General features: G+C 39.2%; 1 protein-coding gene across 2 annotated transcripts in view; it reads left to right on the forward strand.

Moving 5' to 3' along the window:
* The window catches only part of bag5 (BCL2 associated athanogene 5), a 46,408-nt gene that overhangs the window by 11,981 nt on the left and 10,700 nt on the right, over positions 1-23,727 (forward strand). For both annotated transcript variants that reach the window (XM_020917316.2, XM_020917315.2), the window contains exons 2-6: positions 16,627-16,936; positions 17,981-18,229; positions 18,781-18,948; positions 20,867-21,090; positions 22,628-22,883. In XM_020917316.2, the coding sequence (XP_020772975.1) occupies positions 16,627-16,936; positions 17,981-18,229; positions 18,781-18,948; positions 20,867-21,090; positions 22,628-22,883 (1,207 nt within the window). The remainder of the gene's footprint in view (positions 1-16,626; positions 16,937-17,980; positions 18,230-18,780; positions 18,949-20,866; positions 21,091-22,627; positions 22,884-23,727) is intronic.

Below are 23,727 nucleotides of genomic sequence, written 5' to 3' on the forward strand. Positions count from 1 at the left end.
AGTTATATGAGCTCTAGATCTGGTAACATGGCTCACGGGAAGATCACAATTAAATTACAGGCAATTAGGGGAGGGCAATACAAACAAAATTTGATCTATTTAAATTTTGATCAGAAAACATTTTAGTAATCCAGTATATATATACAGAAACCTGTCTTTAAAGAGTGCATATTAAAGGGCCAATCTCATGTAAAATAAGTCTTTTCACATTGTATGTTCTGCACATGTACAAGCACAATTTGGGTTTTGGAACATCCATTACACAATAGTTCTCAAATCTTACTGATTTCTTGGAGACAGTCACAGACCAGGAACTATGAAAGGTCGACTATCACTCATCCCCCCGCCCGTCCTGAGAAAGCACAGGCTCCGCGTAGGCGACGAGTGAGCCGCCCTTCCTCCGCCCATCTCAGGGAGGGAGGGGGAGACAGGCGTGCACCCTGATAGCGGTAGGAATAAACTTTTATTGTGAAGCTCTTTCTGTTACGTCAAAGGTGTCATAGGTGTAGCTGCCGCGTCATCATTGTAGCAGCTTTAGTTTGTTGTCACGTGGGAGGGTGGCAGAAATACGCTGCAGTTCGTTAAAAAATCCCAGAATTAATCTAAAAACCACTTGGGTGACAAATACCAGGCCCACACATCACTCTTAGAATGTAGAAAGCTCTGAAAAGTTGATTTTGCATGAGATGGGCCCTTTAAGTGATTTCTGATCTGTTCTAATGTTGTTTCCTCATCACAAACAGACCTGGAGTTGTGTTTTGTTTTATTCACACAACACACAAACCCTGCAGATTTAGGCTGAGTTCTTCTCTCGAACAGAAAACACTCTGTTCCGCATTGTGATGTCATGATCTATAATTCCAAAATAATTTTACACAATCTAGCCATGGTTTTAGGAAGTGCTAAGCTGTGCTTTTAAACTTCATACACCTTCACTAGAATCATTTGGATGATTTCAGTCCTGGAATTGTCAATCTCTACTGAAATGAAGGTAAAAGGAGCTGTTTACTTCATGACATCATGAGGTGGAACAGAGCATTTTGATTTTTCCAGATGTAGATTAGGGGTGTGCAAAAATATTGAAATATCGATATATCGTATCGCTTAATGTGATGATACAGTACCAATATCGTGGGCTACTGTATGGATATATCACCAAGAGTATTTTTTGGTATATTTGACTCAATTATTTTGTTACAGCTATAGTTTTGTTGCTTGTTTAGAGGAAGGAAACTTTTTCATGCGACACATTTGACATTTGATGATTAAAATGTTTGTGTTTCATATGAACTTTGCACAAAAAGTGGTTTAACAAAGACTTTTAGTATCACAGACATGATTTAGCCTTTATTTTTATTGAACTGTATCGAATCGATTTGAAATATATCGTATTGAATCGAAAGTGCACTGTATCGAGATATGTATTGTATCATGGCCTGTGTATTGAGGTATGCATCATATCGGCAACTTCTTAATGATACCCAACCCTAATGTAGACGGCCTAATAATGCAGGACTCAAACCTGTAATAATGTTCAAACATGTGTGTGAATAGGGGTGTACAAAAATATTGAAATATCGATATATATCATTTAATGTGATGGTATGGATATCATGGGCTGCTGTATCGATTGCTGTATTGCCAAGAGTACTTTTTGGTATCTTTTACTAAATTATTTTGTTACAGCACTGCAGTTTTGTTTGTTCAGTGGAAGGAAACTCGTTTATGCGACACATTTGACATTTTCACTGTTTTGATGAGTAAAATGGGTGTTTTTCATATGAACTTTGCACAAGAAGTGGTTTAACAAAGACTTTTAGTATCACAGACATGAATTTAGCCTTTATTTTTTATTGAAACGTCTTGAATTGATTTGAAATATATCAAAAGCTCACTGTATCAAGTTCTGTATCCTATCGTGGAATATGTATCGAGATATGTTTCATATCGGCAAATTCTTAATACCTAACCCTATGTGTGAATGAAACAAAACAACTCCAGGTCTGTTTTTGAGGAGGTAACAGGATTATAACATGACTTAAAGCTCGAGTTAATTTTGGGTGATATAGGACCTTTAAATGCTGAGCTGAGGTTTAGTTTCATACAAAGGATTAATATAAAATTACTCATGAAGGTGCAGAAACATCAGTTCTTAGTAGGAGTGGGAGATATGCCATAAAATAAATGGTATTATCTTCTAAGAAGCAGGGTCAGGAGTGGGTGGTGGAGAGTCTGTTTGAGCACAGAACTGCATTAAATAAAAAAATAAAAAAAATCAGAGAATGATAAAAATAGCAGATCGTCACAAGGATGAGCTCACAATTCCATTTTTACAAGCCCTGTTTCTTACCCTTTTTATATAACATAACTTCATTCCATTGTGTAACTTTTCTGGTCGAGGGTTCGTCAAATGCTTTACTTCATTGAGATGTTATTGCTTTGTCTGGAATGTTTCACAGTATGGTATTAAATCTTCATAAAGACCAGACCAAGTTACAGGTCAGATCTGTGGAGAGGTTTTTCTAGGTATTTTTGAGTTATAAAACCACCTGTAATTGAATAAATGCAAGGTAGAGCTGTTTAATGTCACACTGTGGAACATTCCAGGCAGAGCAATGACATCTCCATAGAAACAAGCAGGTGACTGACCAGAAAAGCTACACAATGCATCTTTAGCCAGAGGTCTTTTGCAGCTTTTATAAACTTTAAATGCAATGTCATTTTCAACATAACATTAAATACTAGTTCTAATATAGATTAAAATGATTCTAAAACTATTCAGAAAAGCTTAAATTCTGTCCTTTTCTAATGTTATGTTTTCACATTGATACTTGCTCAAATTAGTTTTAGTATTGATCAGTATCTAGTAGGGCTATTATGATATCAAAATCCTTGGATACAATATTTTCACGATATACATCTCACGGTTTGATATTTATTGTAATATTTTGTGGAGGCTTACAAAATTGTGAATATGCTACTTTTTCTTTTTTTTTTAAGTGTTGGAAATGCCTGGGAAAGCCTTTGGTACTGTTATAATATGAAGAATTAAGATTTAAAAGGGCTTAATAATAGTTATTTCTTCATGTAGTCTGCACTGACAACACCAAAGGATCATGGTCTATGTAGTTCCCTCTGGTTTTAGCTGTTGCTGAACCAAGGCAAAGTAAGTTTAGCACAATTCGTACACAAATTCGAAGAGTTTTACAGAATAACAAAAGACATTAAAATCGCCATAACTATTAAAGAGACCTGTAATTTGTTATGTTGTGATTGCCCACGATATTATTGTGAGACTTCTGATGATACGATGTCACGATATTTCAGTTATATTGTTACATCCCTAATTAGAGATGGGCATGATTAGTTGACTAATCGATAATTGATCATTAAGCATTTCGTCGATTATGTTAATTTCTAATCGATAAACCGAATGTAGGTTTCTGGGCGTAGATATGATGCTACTGGAGTTGCAGCCTCAGTCTGGGCTCTGGCACCTCCTTGGAGACACTGTACCACTCAGTGAGTGTGTTTACATGCACATCTGTGTCCCGGTTTCGTCATGGTGCATGGCAAGGCAAGGCAAGTTTATTTGTATAGCACAATTCGTACACAAAGTAATTCAAAGTGCTTTACAGAATAAGAAATATATTAAAATCATAATAAAAACAAATCAAAACATAAATAATCATGAAGATTAAAATTAAAAAGAGAGACATAAATCGGAGAGAGGAGTGCGGATTGAAAACCTTTCAGTTATATGCACAGTTAAACAGAAATGTTTTGAGCCTGGATTTAAACAGCGTCACAGAAGAGTCTGTCTCACATGTTCAGGAAGACTGTTCCAGGTTTTAGCTGCATGAACCTGAAACGCTGACTCCCCTTGTTTAGTCCTGACTCTGGGCACCAGCAGGAGGCCGGTCCCTGAGGTCCTCAGAGTGCGAGATGGTTCATATGACACTAACATGTCACAGATGTACTTTGGTGCTCGGCCATGGAGAGACTTGTACATGTAAACACAGTATCGCGGTTACTACAACATAAAGAGCTGCGCTAAACCTGCACTCGTCTGATCTTTGAAAACATCGCGACACACACACAGACAACTCTGTCACAGAAAGAACACTCATATTCCACTGGGTTGTGTCCTTTAGTCCAACAAAAGCTGAACCGCATCAGTGCACGAGTGTTTTTTTTTTTCTTCGCTTAGTTTATGCAAATTAGCCATGTGATTTTAAGTTTCGTTTCTACTTGCACAAAGCTGAATTAAACACATTCTAATGTCAAACGGGCTGATGTAGCTTTAGAGTCATTATGGTTTTATATGTTGTAAAGTTGAGTTCATTTATGCAGATTAGTAATAGTAATAATGATGATACTTATTATATAAAAACCTTAATTATTAATCAAAAATCGATCGTTAATTCTCCCGACGATCGATTGATAAAATTTCATCGAATGCCCATCCCTATCCCTAATATCTACAGCAGGCAAGTCGGTCACCAGGGGGTTTCTGAATTACATGTGTTGTCCTGAATAACTCAAATTTGATGAATTAAATGTCTATTGTTCATTATTATTGTAAAACTGTCATTTTGATGCCTGACCTTGTGTACTCATAAATAATGGTTTCTGTTTTTTCTAACTGTCCCTCATCTTGCCAAGTCTTGCCGTGGCTCTTATTCTTCTTACTTTATTGCGCTCGCTAAAATGAATAGCTCTCTGGCATTTTCGTATAGTAAAGTTAACTCAGCGGAGGAAAAAGTTTGGAGACCCTGATCTACAGTATGTACTCATCTATAATTCCAATCAAATAATTTTACACAATCCAGGCATGGTTTCTAGAAGTTATCATTGAGTAATACAAAACTTAATTTAAATACTGTCAATTTGGCATTTTACTCTGTTAAAGCAGAACTAAGTAAGGAAAGTGATGATCTCATATTGAATCATCACAGGGACATTTAAAGACGTTTCTTTAAATGCTCAAAATGTTACTTAGTTCTGCTTTAAAAGTCAGATATTACGCAAAATTGACTCTTGTGAGCTTTAAGACAGGTTATAATGCTTTTAAAACCTCTAAAACAGACCTGCAGTTGTGTTTTGTTTCGTTCACATGTTTGAGTAATCCTTTATTTGTTTTAGTCTGTCTACATCTCCAAAGCTCATAATACTCTGAAATGATCTGCCTTGTGATGTCATGAAGTGGTAGTTTTCAAGTTGACAGCTCTATTTAGCTTTAGTTCAGTAGAGATTGGCAAGGTCCAGGTCTGAAATGATCCAAATGATCCTAGTGAAAGTGTGCGGAGTTTGCTAAATCTGCAGGTTTTGTGTGTTAACATGTGTGGGGAAAAAAACAACAAAACAACAACTCCAGGTCTATTTGTGATGAGGAAACATAACAGAGATACATCAGAAAATAGCGTGATATGGGCCCTTTAACTCGATGTGGTTGTTATTGTTTAGTTTTTCTCTCTTTGTGTTGAATGTCGCTGCTCGTAAATGCTCTAATGTGTGTTCCAGTCACTTCAGAATGAGTCATCTGTCCATCACCAGACCCCCCCCTCAGACCCCCCGTAGACTCGGCCTCCCTCCTCTCGTCACAGACCCCCTTAGACCTCCCTCCTTTCCCTTCCTCCACCTGTATTAGATCACATTTGAAGAGTACGTCACCATCTGAGTCACGGATGAACCAAACTCTTTGACTACAGGTCCGGTCACGCCTCTGTCTGTGTGTCTGTCTCAAGAACTACTGACTCTTTTCTGTCGTTCTGAATGAGTCTTTGAGACCCTCTCGTGAATCACCGCCTAAAGCACGAAAACAGTATTTAAGGCTGCAGAGTATTCGTCTTTTGAGAAACACTGGATTTGTGAGCAGTTTTCTTTAAACCGTGGTTTGTGCGGCGAGCTCCTGCAGGTGATACTTGGACAGATTTTCAGCTTGTGAGTTTGCTTCATTTTATTCAGTTTTTGTCTTCCTTTCAGTCATTTCATGTTTAGAAGTAGAGTGTAAAAGTGTAGTCCACTTTTAGACCGGGTTTAGCCCTAGATTAGACTTGCAATAGTCCTGTTATAGACCTCGTTTAGATCTGGTTTACCTTTAGATTAGAAAAAGAGTTTGCATCTGATGAGTCTGATTATTTCTGTTTGTGACTAGACTCAAAAACTCATTGTAAGGCTGTGCAATTAATCAACTTAAGGCTGTGCAATTAATCAACTTAAGGCTGTGCAATTAATCAACTTAAGGCTGTGCAATTAATCGAATTTTGATCGCGATTTCAATGTGTGTGTCAAACAATCTCCAAACTAATAAAATCGAGTTGAAACAATGTAAAGCTTAACTAAATTTATTTTGGGATATTTATTATATAAATAAGTGTATTTATTTTATTTTTTAAATGTAGAGATTGTAGAACAGCTGGATTTATGGTTTATTTTGGACACATTTATGGGTTTTTTGGCCTTATATCATGTCCAAAGTATATTTTATTCATTTTATGCTTTATACATCGCAAAACTGCTCTAAGGTTCATATTTGTAGTTTATGTCTATTTTATATTTTAATGTTTTGCATAAATTATCAATAACAGTTTTTTGTTAGTTTTTTTGGTTTTTTTGAGAGAGAAATGCTGGATAAATGCAGCATATAACTGAAAAATAATCGTTTTTAATAATCGTGATTTCAATATTGACCAAAAATAATTGTGATCATGATTTTTTTCCATAATTGAGCAGCTCTACTTAGACTTCGACAAACTTTATTGATCCACAAGGGCACAGTATATTTTAACAATGTTGCTTTGAGCTGTCCCCATCTGGATTAAGTATTATTGACCTATAGATTTGTCAAAAATGTATAGAATTCTGCATAATTTTGTTGTCTTATGCCCTTTTCGCATTACCTGTGAAGATGCCTGAGATTTTAATCCCGTGCGAAAGCGCCATGTCTGTAATTTGTAAAGTAAATATTCAGCCGAAAATTACCTATTATTATATTGCATCAAACGCAGACGTCCAGTGATAACAATAGTCTTGTGCGAATCTGCATCTCACTGTTTGTTGTTGTAATTGTGCCTTTTCCATTTCTTTCTTTTCTTTCTGCATTCTTTCCTCTTTCAGTCTCTGTGTCAGTCAGTATAATCTTTTACAGACTTCACTTATCCCGTGCAAATGGGCTCCAACTAACAGAGGTGGGGCCGTAATTTGTAAATTTCCAGACTTCCCCAGGTTGGACTTATCCTGTGGGAATAGGGCTTTACTGTCAAGATACTCCTGATATTACCATCTGATTCAAGGACCAGGGCGTCCTTCGTGAAAAATATGTAATTGTGAATTTTCTGACTAACTTTGCCATTGCGATTTATGTTTAAATAATAGGATTCTGTTTAAAGTTCAAGATGTAAACACTGCACCAAGAAGAATCACCAAAAAGACAGAAATATGGACTGACAAACTAACACAAGAGTCACATCTCAGAACATGTTGGTACAGATCTAAACTACAGGGTTAGCAGCTTTTATGCAGAATAAGACAGAAGATTTTATTGTTCGTGGAGGAAATGATGGTACTTCAAAACTGCAGTCTTTCGAGTTGCTCATTTTATCCATTCAAGCTGTGATTTCGATTCCTGGGATTAAAAAAAAAAAAAACATTTCTAGTTGTGTAATTTCTCTTCGAAATTCTCCCCCATCCTGCCTCTGTGTGCATCTCATGTTTGGTATTAGTCATAACACTGCCAACCTCATGTTGTATGATAAATCTGGTTTGGCAACTTTAAAAATGAAACTACGGGTAAGTCGCTGTGTCCTGCTCATACGTGCAGATAATCATCAGAAATCTATAGTTTTGTTTCATCTTTTTTCATCTGATGTAAAATAATTAGTAGGGTTTCTATAATGTCTTCACGTAGGAGCATTTTTTGGATGGATGTGACAAAGATCCGGTGAGTAACTGGATTTATTGATGCTTGTAAAGTTGTTGTTGCATTTATTTGCGTTTTGGAACAATGTCGTTTAAAGTAATGTGCATTTTGGAGCTGCTTTGAATAAGAATTGTTATTTTTCTGACAAGTTTTGCAATTGCGATCAGATTTGAGATAAGACTGGAATATGAAGTGAACTGAAGAGGCCCGTGTACAGGATTTCAGGACATGTTTGTAGAAGTCTTAATTACAGGGTTAGCAGATTTGACACAGAATTAGACTCCATGGAGACACAGGGAGGGCATCTGACACATAGGGACATTTCAGAACATGCTTGAAGACGTCTAAACTACAGGGTTAGCAGCTTTTACTTAGAATGTTGTTTGTTTTTTTCTTTCTGATTACTTATTGATCTTTATATTGTGTTAAATGCAGTAGTTCAGTTGTTTACCTGGTGTTCTCTTGAACGTAAACCGGTTCTGCAGGTTTTTTTTCCTTCATATGTACGTCCTTAAAGAAATGCTGCTCTCCAATTGGATGGAAAAAGGATGCGATTATAGGTATTATAATGTCCTCCCTGTGTCTCCATGGGGTTTTATTCTGTGTAGAAGCTGCCAGCCCTGTAGTTTAGACTCTACAAACATGTTCTAAAATGTTCACCCCCATCAGATGTGTCAGATGCCCTCCCTGTGTCTCCATGTGGTCTTATTCTGTGTACAAGTAGTTTAAACGTCTACAAACATGTTATGAAATAAATGGGATTCTTGGATTAGTTTAACTCTAGCTCGGATTTTACACTTTACACGGTCTTACACTTATACACATTTAAAAATGCACTGCGCAACTTGTCTGGTGAAGGGTCTGCTACCTGCTTGTCTCTGTGGAGATGTTATTGCTTTGCCTGGAATATTCCATGACTTTAAACATATCCATCTAGCATTTATTCATTACTAGGGATGTATCAATAACCAAAATATAGATGCATAAAGAATCTCAGACTTCCCTTCATTGCGCAATTCATACTGGGAAGGATTTTCCGAAAAACTGAGCATTAAACCTCCATGTTTGTTTTCCCAGTGGGATGTGTCTATTGACAAAGCTGATCTTTTCTTTTGAACCATTTCAATTTTGTTTCTGGTTCTGATATTGTCATATTTCAATTTTGGGATTCGGACATCGTTAATTGTGTGGTTGTTGGATGTTCTAACAGTGGAAAACGACTCGAGAAATTTGTTTGTGAACTCCATAGATGTAAAAGGGAATCAGATGTGTGTGACTGCAAACCTCTGTTCAAACTGTTTCTCTTCCCAACGGAATTGAAAAATAGTGAAAGGTGAAGACGATGAGCAGGATTGATCCACAGGAAGAACCAAAAAGGAAACCTTTGACTGCCTAAGAAATCATCCTGAGTTTGCAGCGAACATTTTGTGGAGCTCCATCAAAGCAGGATCCTGTTTGTTAAGTGAGAGGAGCAGAAGACAAACAGACTGAGCTGCACTTTCTTGTTCTTGTGGTTTTACAGCAACATTAAGTCTTGGTCTCTTTGCAGTGGAAGGTGTTTCTTGGTGAACAGTTGGAGCCTTTCACGTTCGCATTGACTTTTTAAATTTGTAACCAAGGTTAAGCGAGGGATCGGGATTTTGCTTGTTGTTGCTCCACATACAAAATGTTTGCTGCAAAATCGGGATGATTTAGGCAGTCAAAGTTTCCTTTCTGGTTCTTCCTGTGGATCAGTCCTGCCCATCACCTTCACCTTTCACTATTTTTCAATTCTGTTTGGAAGAGAAACAGTTTGAACAAAGGTTTGTAGTCACACACATCTGATTCCCTTTTGCATTTATGGAGTTCGCAAACACATTTCTCGAGACATTTTCCGCTGTTCATCCAACATCCACACAATTACGATGTCCAAATCCCAAAACTAAAATATGACAATATCAGAACCAGAAACAAAAGTGATATGGTTCAAAAGACTTGAAAAGATCGACTTTGACAATAGACACATCCCACTGATAAAACAAACATGGCAGTTTGATCCTCACTTTTTCGGAAAATCTTTCCCAGTATGCACTGCGCAATGACCGGAAGTCCGAGATTCTTGATGTGTGTATTGTGACAACGTATCTTCAAAAGTCTCACAATAACACCGTGGGCCAGGATGCAGTGCGATGTTAAATGGAAGGAGGAAAACAAAACAACGTGAAATCAAGTAACGTGAATGAACTTCCAATTTGGAGTATGCGCAAACAATACTTTGGCTTCGGGCACTGGTGGCAATGAGTAAACTATCAGTAGAGTGCAGGAAGACGTTAGATGGATTCATGGGGAAGTGTAAATTTAATCCACAGTGGCTCTTAGTTTCTAGATATCTTACCGTAGTTGGTTGGTCATTATTAGAATTGGATGTTTTTTGTCGCCCACATAATGAGTGCCATTTTGGTCTTAATTTTCATTTAAGTGGTCTTAAAAAGGTCTTTAAAAGTCTTAAATTTGGGGTAGTCAAACCTGGGGATACCCTGTATATCGAATTACAAAATCCTTTGCTTAAATGCAGGTTTTATAGTCACAAAAGCTAATAAACATCAAGAACTACATATCTCATGATTCATTTCAGAGTAAACAACATGAAGAAATATGTTTTTACTTGAATTCTTGGGATTATGACTGAAATAATTCACACCAAAACCTTGTCATGGTATTTTAAAAGCAAAAAAGTGTCCTATCTACAATTACATCAGTCTCTCCAAAATATTGCAATAAATATCGTACCGAGAGATTTGGATATCGTTAAATACATGAAATCCTTCTGTGAATACGAGCGACTCTCCACAGACCTGACTTGTAATGTAGAAGTGCTGTATCCTGCTCGTCTCCCTTGCGATAAATAGGTTTAATCTGAACAGTGGAAAATTCTAGACAAAGCAATAAGATTTCCATGGCAACAAGCAGGTGGCAAACCCTCCACTCGAAAAGTTACACAGCGCACCTTTAATATTGATTTCAAAATACAATCCAGTATTTATCAGAAAAATAGCACATTTCTCAGCCGTATAAGACCCGTTTGTAAAAGTTAACAATAGAAGTTGTTGCACCAAGAATGAGTCACCCTGTTGAAAGTCAAAAGTTTTCATTCTTCTCCATTTTTGTGCCCAGGAAATTGTGGTGGGAAGTTTTGACTAAAGTTTGCTTTGAAAAGCGTCTTTTTCAGACAGTTTGACTTTTGCATGTGAGTCAGTAACATCTGTTCTGACTTTATATTTTAAACATGTTGAGACAAAATAATTAAGTGGCTTATTTTGAGAATGGCCCCGTTACTAAAATCAGTTCTGTGGATATTGGAAATCAGCTCCTTTTTCCACTGTGATTCAGTCCCAGATATGTAGGTATAAAGATGCACTATGTTATATTTTTGGGGGAGGGGGCAACACCTGCTGGCTGTCATGGAGATGCCATATGTCTTCCATTAAACTAAACCATCTTTAATTAGCGGTGGGTTATTTGCTCAGACAGTGTTTTCCATAGATTTCATTAAATACACTAGAGACTATAAAGACAGAAATCAAGTTCATTTGAATCATTTTATTTACATTTTGTGGAGTCAGCTAATGTCATTTATTTCCTTTATTTCATGTTTATGCAGTCTTTTTAATAATACTGGCCATTCATTTAATCATAGAAAAAATACAGGCACCGAAAGGAACCAGGAACCAGTATCGAGAAGCTGGTGTGGTTTAGTATTTTGACCCTGCAGTGAGGTGTCAGAATCCATGGTATGTTGACCCTCCCTATAGAATATTGACCCCCCTATGAAAATCTATATTTTATTAATAAAGAACTTGAATTCTATAGAAAAACTTTGAATATTAATACTATATCTACAAATTAAAACATATTGACATATTTAAAAGTGTTTTTTGAAGAACTCAGATGTATTTTTCATGTCGATTATAAACCTTTGAATGTTAAAAACTACTTAGTTGTTTAAACACATATTTGACTGAAAATGAGATAAGTAGTTATTAATGAGTTAGGTCATCAAAGTGATGTATAATGATTTGGATTCTTGTTCAAATAGACAGGGCTGATCAGTTGAGTAGTTAAATGGGGGATATGAGAAGTTTTGCTAAAGATCAATAGAGAAGTTAAATAGATGATAGGAGAAGATTTGTTAAATGGTTTCTGTAATCAATAACTTCACTTAAAATTACATATTTAAATTACATACAATTAAAAATGTGTTTAAATGATCTTTTTAAGTCTTACAATAGATTTATTTGGGCTTCTTTATGCTATGAATAGATCAGTTTAATTGCAATTATGGTCATGGTGGGATATAAATGTCCGTCCATGGGAGGTCAATTTCCTATCACTTAAGTCTGCATACAGTTCTTGTCACTTGGATTACTTACTCTGGACTCTGCTTTATTAGATATTGTGTTAATCAGTGTGTTAACATAACTAAATTCAAGATCATTATTCTTACAAACCATTGCCTAAATTGACATTATGATTAAGGATTATCTGAACAGAGCAAATTAAAAACCAGAACAATGTAAAATACAATATAAAAGTGACAAGATTGCTGTGTATATGCAATTTTAACAATACGTTACATTTACACAAAATAGCAAGTTGTTCTCCATCAAAACATCCCTTAAAATACCTTAAAAGAAAGTGAATATGTAGCAATATATAATAAAAGTAAATGACATGAGAAATAATGATCAGATAAGTAACTACTAAAGAAGAAAGTAAGGGGAGTCCAAATCCTATGGGGGGGTCACTTTACTATAGCGCTATGTTCACCCCGGGGTCAGTATACATCGTTCAAGGTGCATTGTGTAACTTTTATGGTGGATGGTTCGTCAAATGTTTTTCCTGCTGGAGATGTTATTGTTTTGTCTTGAATGTTTCAGTATGGCATTAAACCTTTCTATCTTCATGAAGACCAAACCAGACCAAGTTACAGGTCAGGTTTGTGGAGAGGAGACCGCGCTCACAGTCACAATGTCTGTTTTTCTAGGTATTTTTGAGCTTTAAAACCACCTGTAATTGAATAAATGTAAAGTAAAACTGTTTAATGTCTGTGGAACATTCCAGGCAGAGCAATGATACAGATATTGAAAAAAAAAAGCTCTATTCTGGATTAACAAACAACATTACAACAGTTTAAAACCCACAAAACAGGCAGCAGACTACAGGCCCTCGAAACCAGATCACTGTAACATCCATTTGTGACTGAGCCTCAAACTGAATCGACTTTAACCCAGATCCGAGCCGCCCACCTCCTCCGCTCTGGAGACGGGCCAGAGAAGACTCCAGAGCACCACTCTCTCCGAGCTGAACAACAGTAGGCCATGTTAAAGGAAATGCGATCTGCCATGGTGAACACTGGGAAACCAATGTGCAACAGAGTGAAATCATATCGAGTTAGAGCTGCTCGGTTTAGGAAACATATCTAATTGTGTTTTTCAGACAAGTATTGTGTTAGATTTGCGATTCATGTTTTCATAATAGAATTCTGTTCAAAGTTCACATTTTAAACATGTTCAAATCTAGAAGAATTGACAAGAAGACTGAAATCTGAACTGACAAAAACTAATAGAAGGATCTCATTTCAGAACATGTTTGTACAGATCTAAACTACAGGATAAGACAGAATAAGACAAGAGATTTTGTTGTTTGTGGAGGAACTTATAGTAAAATTATAGTACAAAAAAAATTACAGCTTTTGCTTCTAATAAATCATACACACATCAAGAATTTCAGACTTCCGGTCATTGTGCAATGCATACTGGGAAGGATTTTCTGAAAAATTTAGCATCAAACTTCCATGTTTGTTTTCCCAGTGGGATAAGTCTATTGTCAAAGCCAGTCTTTTGAACCCTATCGCTTTTGTTTCTGGTTCTGATATTGTCATATTTTAGTTTTGGGATTCGGACATCGTAATTGTGTGGTTGTTGGATCCTAACAGCAGAAAATGGCTCGAGAAATGTGTTTGCGAACTCCATAACTGCAAACGGGAATCAGATGTGTGTGACTGCAAAACCTCTGTTCAAACTGTTTCCCTTCCAACGGAATTGAAAAAAATGAAACAAAAAGAAACAAAAGTGATATGGTTCAAAAGACTTGAAAAGATCGGCCTTGTCAATAGACACATTCCACTGGGAAAACAAACATGGAGGTTTGATGCTCACTTTTTTAGAAAATCCTTCCCAGAATGTATTGCGCAATGACCGGAAGTCCGAGATTCTTGATGCATCTATAGTTGTGATTTTGATTCGGCACCACCAGGCCAACTTACAGGTCAGATCTGTGGTGAGGTGACCCCGCTCACAGTAACATTTCATGCTAGTCCAATGAGGTTCATTTGGTCTTCAGATAATTTTTTCCTTGTCTTTTTTCAGACCAAGAGTTTGTTTTCATACCTGACAGTTTGGACTGCTCACTAGCACTCTTCCTCAGAGTGGTCACGTGATGTTGCATGCCCATGGGTTTATAAATCGGGACGAGGGGTCTTTTTACTCTCACACACTTGGGTTACTGTCCTGAGGAAGTGGGACTGCAGATGGTGCTGTCGTATTGCCTTCACCAGTAGGAAGACGGCACCAAAACCTGTTTAAATCATCTGAGCGACACGTCACAACAACATCACGAGACTCGAACAAGAAGAACGCAGGGAGCAGTCGAAACTATCAGGGATGAACACAAACTCTTGGTCTGAAAAAAGAACCTAATAACATAACATCGCATGCTTTTGAGTTTAATGGCGCACTTGATATTCCTTGCAAAGAAATAATATCTCCATGGAGACGAGCAAGTGGCAGTCTAATCAGAGAAGTTGCAAAGGGCAGCTTTAAATGTCCTAAATTACACAACATTGACTCTTGTGAGCTTTAAGTCATGTTATAATGCTGTTATCTCCTCAGAAACAGACCTGGAGTTGTGTTTTGAGTAATCCTTTATCGTTAGTCTGTCTACATCTCCAAAGCTCCAGATACTCTGTTCCGCCTTGTGATGTCACGTAGTTGTAGTTTTCAAGTTAACAGCTATTAGCATCTCCTGTATCACCACATGACATCACAAGTTGGACCAGTGTTTTCAGTTTGAGAGAAGAACTCAGCCCACAGTAAATATGCAGAGTTTGTGTGTTAAACATGAAACAAAACACAAGTCCAGGTGTGTTTGTGATGAGGAAACGACATTAGGACATAGATCAGAAAACTGTGTACTACGGGCCTTCACTGCTGCTGCGGTCCATGCGATGTTGTGCCTGGTAAAGCGGAGGTCGTATAAACCCCGCGTGGTGGTGTTTGTTATTGTGCTGAGCTGCTGCTGTGTAATGGGCCTGTGCGGAGCTGCTGTGGTCAAACACAGTGAGTCATCCAGGCCTCGCTCCACAGCTTCACTCCCAACAAGAATGAACAGAGAGAAAGAGGAAGAGCGCAACAGAGGAAAAACAAACGCCTTCAGTCCAAGCAGCAAATCTGTTTTCTGATCGGTGTCATTTTTTGCTTTGTGTTGTAATTAATTGATCTTCATCTCCATCAGTTATTCTTCCTGGAGACCTATGTTGCATGTTTTTGGATTGGGTTATGGAGTAGGGAAGTCAGTATATCAATTAACTTAGCAATTTGCAGCAGATGTCATCAACATTTGATGGAGGTGAAGCTAACTGGAGGCACTGCTCTGTCTGAAGTTCTGTTAGTCTTCTGTTAGAATTTAACCTGGGATTTTTTTTTTTTAACATGACCAGAAAGAGCTGATTTAGTTTGAAGTGCAACTGATGAGCTGATTTCTGTGGTTAAAGTCCATCTCATATAAAATCACTGTCACAATCTGGCTAGTATTAGTTAATGCAGATTTTCAGTTAGTCACTCTCACCTTTTTTTGTAAGAAATCACCTAAACGGGACCAGTAATGTTCGTTTTGATCATAGGAAAATGCTCCTGAAAATGCATTTTGAAAATCCTTTTTATATATTTTTTTTTACTTTTTGGCACTGTTTTCTGATGTGTGCATTGGGTTGCCATGGTAACTGCTGAACTTTCCAGCATAGACATACAGAAGAAGCCCACCAGTCTGACGTCACTGCAGAATATTGTATAGACTGATTTGCAAATGGTGCAATTACAACATAATATAATACAAAGTAGTATAATAATATCTGTCCTGCTAACTCTGTCATATTTATCTTGCCTATAAAGATTTTGAAAATCTAGCAAAGCCCACAGTGGGATTGAACTAAACTTGATGTGCAGTTTGCAAAAAATGTTTAAAAAAGTAATAGTAAATAGTCATAAATATAGTAAAAACTAAAATGACAAAATGTATAATTTTCTGCAGAAGTCCTAATTGTCCTTGGACTGGTATTTCTCCTTCAGTGTGAATCCTCATTAGAGAAGAATATTGAATCAGCAGTTCTATCACAGGGTCCTTACATAAGAGAGAACAGTGCAGGATGGGAGCACAGACCAGAGCAGTGCATGATGGGATGTGAGCAGAGTCCAGATCTGGTGTTTAACAAGATAATCTGAACAGATTCCACCAAATTACTGTCAAGATGGAGGCCACAGAAACAGATAGAGGTCAAGTTTTGATTCTGTCCCGTCTGTCAGATGATCACAATGTGACTCAGCGTGTTTGAATCGAGTTTGAAATTTTTGTATGACAACACTAATGTGAGTGTCCCTGTTTCTCTGCAGCCTGTTTGGGAAGCCCTTTGATGGGGGGAAGCGGATGGACCCAGGCATGCCTCAGTCCCCTCCACAGACTCAGCCCCCTCCTCCGGGCTTCACTGTACCCGCCTTCATGGTGCCCGGGTTCACAGTGCCCGGGTTCACTGTACCCGGGTTCACCGTCCAGCACCACCCGGCCCTGATCCGACTGGGCGAAGTGCACAGGGAGGTGGCGACGCTCGGGCCTCACGTCTGCACCTTCAGTGGGCTCCAAAACGACAGAGAATACAAGAGACTGGAGAGAGAGCTCGCCAAGCTACAGCTGGAGGTGGACCAGGTGAGAGTGGCAGAGTGGTTAGCCTCAGTGAGGTGGTTGTGGGTAAGACTCCTGATGTCTGAGTGGAATGTGCTTGTACTCCCTGTGTGTGTTTGTATATAGAGCACTTTTCCAGCTTTTCAATACACTTAACAAGTGTCTGCATCATTCATTTGCTCCATACTCAGTGGTGCTAAGATACTATTGTAGCCACGGTTGCCCTGGGGCAGTGAAGTGATGCCAGTCTGAGTCATTGCTCTGACCAACTGACCACCTCCACTTAATAAACCATTGCAAATAAGGAGATCATAATGTAGTAATGTGGAGTCTTATGGAGTGTTTCCCACCATTACTTGGCACTTGTCTTAACTACCCTTAACTTGTACCAGGTACTTTTTTAATACTAAACTGACAAACTGGTCTCTGATTGGTCAGAGTCCTTGCCGAATCCATAGTTATCAGATTCCATATTGTCATGGGCGTTTTCCATAGATATTGTTCTAGATTCTACAGAGTAATGTAAACACAACTAGACCGAGTAAGGCTGAGTAGAGTAGAGCTGGTATAAAGTGTCCAAACTCCGGCCCAGGGGCCAAATACAACTGCTACATTGGCCCAGATGATCATAGGCAGTGCTTTATGCTGCAATTTTAATTAATTCTACAACTGTGACCTCAATAACATCACACTGTGCTGTGATAAAGAACTTAAATTAGTGTCCCAAGCCCTTTTTATTCATGGGTTTTCAGACGAACAATTCATTTCTCATTTGTAGTACTTTGTGCAGACCTTTCCCTAGTCAAAAGATATAATATTTTGATTTGACTTGTTTAATCACTACCACAGAAGGCAGTTGTTTTCTTCAAACCCATGAATAGGTACAGTGGCTCTGTCCAACTTATGTAAAATGCAACCATCTTAAAGACCTGCTGTATTAACCACCAGTCTGTTTCTATCAGCTACAAATATGTTTCCATATGTGGCCCTTTGTAAAGTTTCAGGTGGACACAGATGCTATAGTTGTGTCCAGGACTGTGCTCATAGTTGTATCTGCCTCTGGTTCAGGTGGACACAGAGGGCCGTGCGGACCTGCAGGCTGCTCGTAAACGCGCTGCTCAGGAGGTGGAGGGTTTGCTCCGGTACATGGAGGAAAACGCCACACACCCCTCCAGACTCGCCATCGAACAGCTGAGCACAGAGGCACGCAGCCTGGTGGAGGACAAGATCGTCGCCCCCCAGAGGTCAGGAGGAGTGGCTGAAATCAACGACGAGCTGGTGGACGCACTGCAGCAGCTGGTGCTCAAACTCACACAGGTAATACAACAGGTTCAATACTGTACTGCGCTATAGTACTACAACTATACTATAATTGTACATAAAAAAGTCAGTTAAGTAGACAAACATTGAACTTAGAGGTTGAAAACTTGAGCAAAAGTCCACAACATTCTAAATTGCTTATAGTTTAAATCATAGGTATTAGTTTACTCTTACAGGCGCCATTTTAGGGACTTAAATGAAATTATCTTACACCAGAGTAATATGGGAAATTTATAGATTTAATCCTAAACAATGAATAAGGTTCAACTACATTCTGTTGGGGTATTCCCTGTAGTGTTAATATTCTCAATTCTCTTTTGTATTTTGGAATGCAAAAGAGAATCATTTGCATATTTTGTACTTTAGGGCCTCTGTTTGAAGGTTTTCTGTTCATTAGTCATTTCCACACATGGCATTATAGTTTGCACGAATGTTATAGATGTATTCGTTATCTGTGGATTAGTCTATTGTTTCGGTCCTGTCCTCCAGCTCATTTTATTGGGATTACATATCATTTGGTTTCATAATTTTTTATATCTATTCTGCAGGTGAAGACAGAGGGGCGTATCCCTCTGAGGAAAGCCCGGTATCGTGCTCTGACTCGGCTGTGTGCGGTTCAGGAGGTGATCGAGGGCAGGACCCAGCAGACCCTCTCTCTGCCTCTGTCTGACGATACACACGAAGCTGTGCACCGAATCAACAACATCATGGTCAAGGTGATTATGTGCGGAGGTTTAATTAGAGGGAGTAATGTGTATATATATTTAAGCCTTCTGCAGAGAGCTAGAGCCGTGGATTCGCTTTGGTGCAAACTGGTACGATCCAAAAGTATTTTAAGTCTTAAGTGAAGTGAAATAAAAGCAGAAAAACCTGTCAGTAAACCAGAAGTAGGGTTTTGTTTACTTTAGCCAAGGGTGTCAAACTCAAATTCACCAAGTGCCAAAATTAAAAACTGGGACTAAGCCGTGGGCCAAACTAAATATTAATTGAAAAATGTCAACAGCATCTGCATGTTTTCACTTCTTTCGAGATATGTAATGTTAAATCTTTTCTGATTGAAATAAATGTTTAATAATAGTTTTGTTTAAACATTTAATCCAGAACAAGCAGAATGGAAAATAATAACATTTTAAATAAATAATGTCTCTATAGTCGATCTGTAGCTAGCAGGCAGCTCTAATACAGATGTGATATGATCTTGCAGGCCAAATATAATTATATCGCGGGCCAAATTTGGACCCCGGGCCTGAGTTTGACATGTCTGGTTTTAGCTTTAATTACATCTCACAGCGCCACAAACTCTGAATTACTAAATGTTTTTTGTGAATTGCCATTATGATTTAACCCATTGACGCCGGATGCTGTGCAGCGCAGCGCTGACTCCCCTGTCCGGATTGTCTGGCGATCAGCGTAACTGGTAAAGGCGGAGCCAAACCTGGAAGCATGGGGGGGGGTGTCCTCCTCTCGCTTCCATTCACTCCCATAGAGAGACGCAAAACTGCCAGAGCTGTATTGTCGCGTTAAACCTTCTTTATCGTGGCGTATTATTTCTCTATTGAAAAATAATCCAAATGCATCCTGAACATGTTCCCATCAAGACCTGGTTTGAAGTAACAAACGTTGCGCTTTACTGCAGCGCATGAACACGCTCAACCACTTGATCTGGTCGCTGTTCCAGACGCTCCTATAACAGGTGCCATATCGCTGTCGTGTAACAAATGAACATGGTCAAACACAAATGTTGTCCGTGTCTTCACTGTCATTGTCACTGTCAGCATTTTTGTGTTTGACCATGTTTATTTGTTACACGACATAGTGATATGGCACCTGTTATAGGAGCGTCTGGAACAGCGACCAGATCAAGTGGTTGAGCGCGATCATGCTCTGGCAGTAAAGAGCAACGTTTGTTACTTCAAACCAGGTCTTGATGGAAACATGTGCGGGATACATTTGGAGGCATCAAGGTGTTTTTTGATGCTTTGGCGTGAACGGCCCTTTACACAAACTTTACTGATCTATAAGGGAAATGACTTCACACAGTAGCTCACGCATCACAATACGTATTAGGGGGCGCTCTTAAACCTCCAACCTGATCAAAAAACGACTGCGCGCCCCACAATCCAGAGCGCCCTATACATGAATCCACTAGGGTGTCCCAGCACGACTTCAGTAAACTACAAAGCTGCACCACCCACAGAACACACAAACACACACGGAGCAGACAGCGACCACACAGCCAAACACACCCACAGACACACTCATCACTCCACGCCGACGAGGAACGGAACGGAGGAACGAACCGAAAAAGCGAGTGCAATGTGCCACTTCTAGACACAACTGAACAACTGAGTCACTGCGAACACACCGACAATCCGTTGGTCCCAGACACACCCTCCCTACACGCCACAACTGAACAAAGCCCAGAGTCACCGTGAACGTGACAAACAAACAAAACCACTCACCCATCACACTGTTGGGTTTCCTTTAAAGTCCGGTGCGGTTTATTTGTGAAAAAAGTTCGAAAATAGACCATTTAATATAATTATACTAAACATGGCTTATGCTCCAGTGTGTCCTGTTTAAAACCTTCTACTTCTGAGCTCCATTCCCGTGATGTGTTTTACCTCTGAACAGGTGAGCGTGGCGAGAGGCCAGTTGGTGGCGCTGTTGATGGGTCTGAGCGGGCGGGACAGCTGTGCACACCTGTCCCGGATCCTGACGGAGCTGCAGGTCGAGCTGGATGCCCTGGACGTGTCTGGGAACAGTGTGGTCAGAAACTACAGGAAGCAGGTGGTGGAGGAGATCAACGGACTGTTAAAGCAGCTGGACCTGGAGGAGGAGGGAGACGACACGCGCAGGTAAGGCTGGGGCAGAAAGGAGGGGTAGTAAGGGAAGGGGAGAAGGATGGGGCTATAAAGGAGGGGCAGTAAGGCTGGGGCATAAAGGAGGTGCAATCGGGCTGGGGTATAAAGGAGGGACACTAGGGCTGGGGCATTAGAGGGGGGCAGTAGAGCTGAGGCATAAGGGAGGTACAGTAGGGCAGTGTCTCATTTCTCTTTCCTCGATTCCTTCTCCTTGTTTCCTCTCCTCGATTCTGCAGGAAATGGGTGAGAAATTCTCACTCAGAGCAGTAAAGTTTGATTCTTTTATCTGATGTCTGCCTCCTGAAGCCTCCCTCAGCTTTACTCCTTCCTTCCGTTGTTTTTTTTGGGACAGTACTTGATATGACACATTTGATTGACAGCTGAAAATGGATCGAGGAGAGGAGTCAAGGAGAAGGAAGCAATAAAAGAGAAATGAGATGCGGCCTAGGACAGAGAAATTTTGAAAAAAAATAAAAATAACCACCACTTTCTTTTTCTTAATCTTTCAAAAACAAAATGTATATGTTTTTTCATATCGGTTTCACAAATATAAACAATACTGACTTTTTATCTGTGCCAGTTAACTCAAAAAACATTCAAATTTCTTCCAAAGACAGAATTGGCTGTAGACGGCTCCATTAAAAACACCCAAATGACTGAATCCTGATCTTTATTAAATTCAATTAACTGTCCGGCCCTATGAGGCAGTTTGTAATTTATATGACAAAGTTAAGGAGATGAAAATTTGTGGAGGTGCATTATAAGGATTCATTTAGAAGTGTACAGGGATTTGAGTTACTGCAAATAAATCGGGTGGGTGTCTTAATAAGGGCTGGAGAATAACATATGTTTGGTGTGGTTTTCTAAACCTCGCTGTTTCATTTATGACAACTTTGTCTCATATTATCGTGAAGTATAACAGGATCTGCCAGTTCAGATGTAAAATAGTGAATTTGTAAATAATTTTTTCACTGCAGTCACATTTTTTCCTGAGCTCAAGTCTTGGATTGTGAGACTGCCCTCAGTTATTACAGATATTTTTGGATTGTAAATGTATTGTTTCTCATCTTCAGATATGATTTGGGACAGAAGGAAATATATTTAATCCAGAGCGTAATAATGAACCATAAAGGTTCCCACTGGACAGGATTAACTTTTAACACATAGAATTTCTCTGTAAATTACTGTGTGTGTCAGAGTGTGTGTCTGTGTGTGTCAGAATGTGTGTCTGTGTGTCTGTCTGTCTGTGTGTGTGTCTCTGTATGTGTGTGTGTCTCTGTATGTGTGTGTGTCTGCATGTGTGTGTGTGTGTGTGTGTGTCTCTGTGTGTGTGTGTGTGTGTGTGTGTGTGTCTGTGTGTGTGTCTGTAGGTCTGTGTGTCTCTCTGTGTGTGTCTCTGTCTGTGTGTGTCTCTGTGTGTGCGTGTGTGTGCGTGTGTGTCTGTCTGCGTGTGTGTCTCTCTTGTTTGTGTGTGTGTTTTAAGTCAGAGTTGTGTGCCATTTATCCAGACTCACCCTTGTCTGTGTTTCAGATATGATTTGGCTCAGAATGACTCCATCCGTGAGATCGAGGGCGTGCGGGGCCATGTGTCCCAGCTGAGAGAGGCCGTGCTTCGGAGCTGCTTCATGGGAGACTTCAGCTTCAGACCCAAAGCTGAGCTCCAGAGTCTGGTGACCCGTCTGGACCAGGTGGACACAGCCAAAAACCCCTGTATCCGAGAGGCCAGACGCAGAGCAGTGCTGGAGGTGCAGGCCGTCATCACCTTCCTGGACCTGAGGGAGGCGCTGGTGAGACGTGTACATGTGGTGACTAACACTATAGACTTTCATTAGCTAATGTTATCGACCGCTCTGCATCAAGTCCAGAAAGTTGGTAGAGCTCCAGAGCCAGTCCCCAGTGTTTTCTCCAAAAGCTGTTAGGATTAGCCCTCAAAAAACAGAAATTATGAATAATCCAGAGGGTGTTCTTCCAAATCATCGACCACATTTAGGTGAGGTCAGAGTCATTTGCATGTAGAAGTCATTGTTGAGCGTGTGAACCTTTTGGTGCATTTTCAATAGCCTGTAAAATGAGCTAAAGACTAACCAGGTTTAACTTGATCGTGACCACATATTATTGTTGAGAACATCACATACATGACAGAAATATCATGAAATAAACATTTTATATATAGTTTAACATGAGGATTGTATGTGATGGAACATTCGGTTCGACATAACTCCAGGGAGTATGCGTGAGCCAGACACATACAGAGGTGGCTATGTCTGTGAATGACTGAAAAAACTATGCACTGTACTATTTGCAACGTGATATTTTCACAGAAAATCATATTTGAGGATAAAACGTACAGACACAGATATGCCAACTCAGAAAGAAAGGAATGTGAATAGAAGGGACAGTGGGGACAATATGCTTCTGTTTGAATTAATTCCTTCTCAATTTTCATACACAAACTCACTGCTCACTGTATATGAGAAGTATTGAGCCCCAAAATATATCTTCCTACTTTTATATACTGAACTGTAAGTCGATATAGTAAAGATATGCCAACTCAGAATGAAAGGAAAGGTTAAAGAAGCGACTGCTTCTGTTTGAATGAATCCCTTTTCAATCCCAGAGCCCCAAACCAGG

This window comes from Boleophthalmus pectinirostris, unplaced genomic scaffold (genome assembly GCF_026225935.1).
Source record: "Boleophthalmus pectinirostris isolate CB_2022bp ecotype Guang Dong unplaced genomic scaffold, ASM2622593v1 HiC_scaffold_10, whole genome shotgun sequence".
Lineage (NCBI taxonomy): Eukaryota > Metazoa > Chordata > Actinopteri > Gobiiformes > Gobiidae > Boleophthalmus > Boleophthalmus pectinirostris.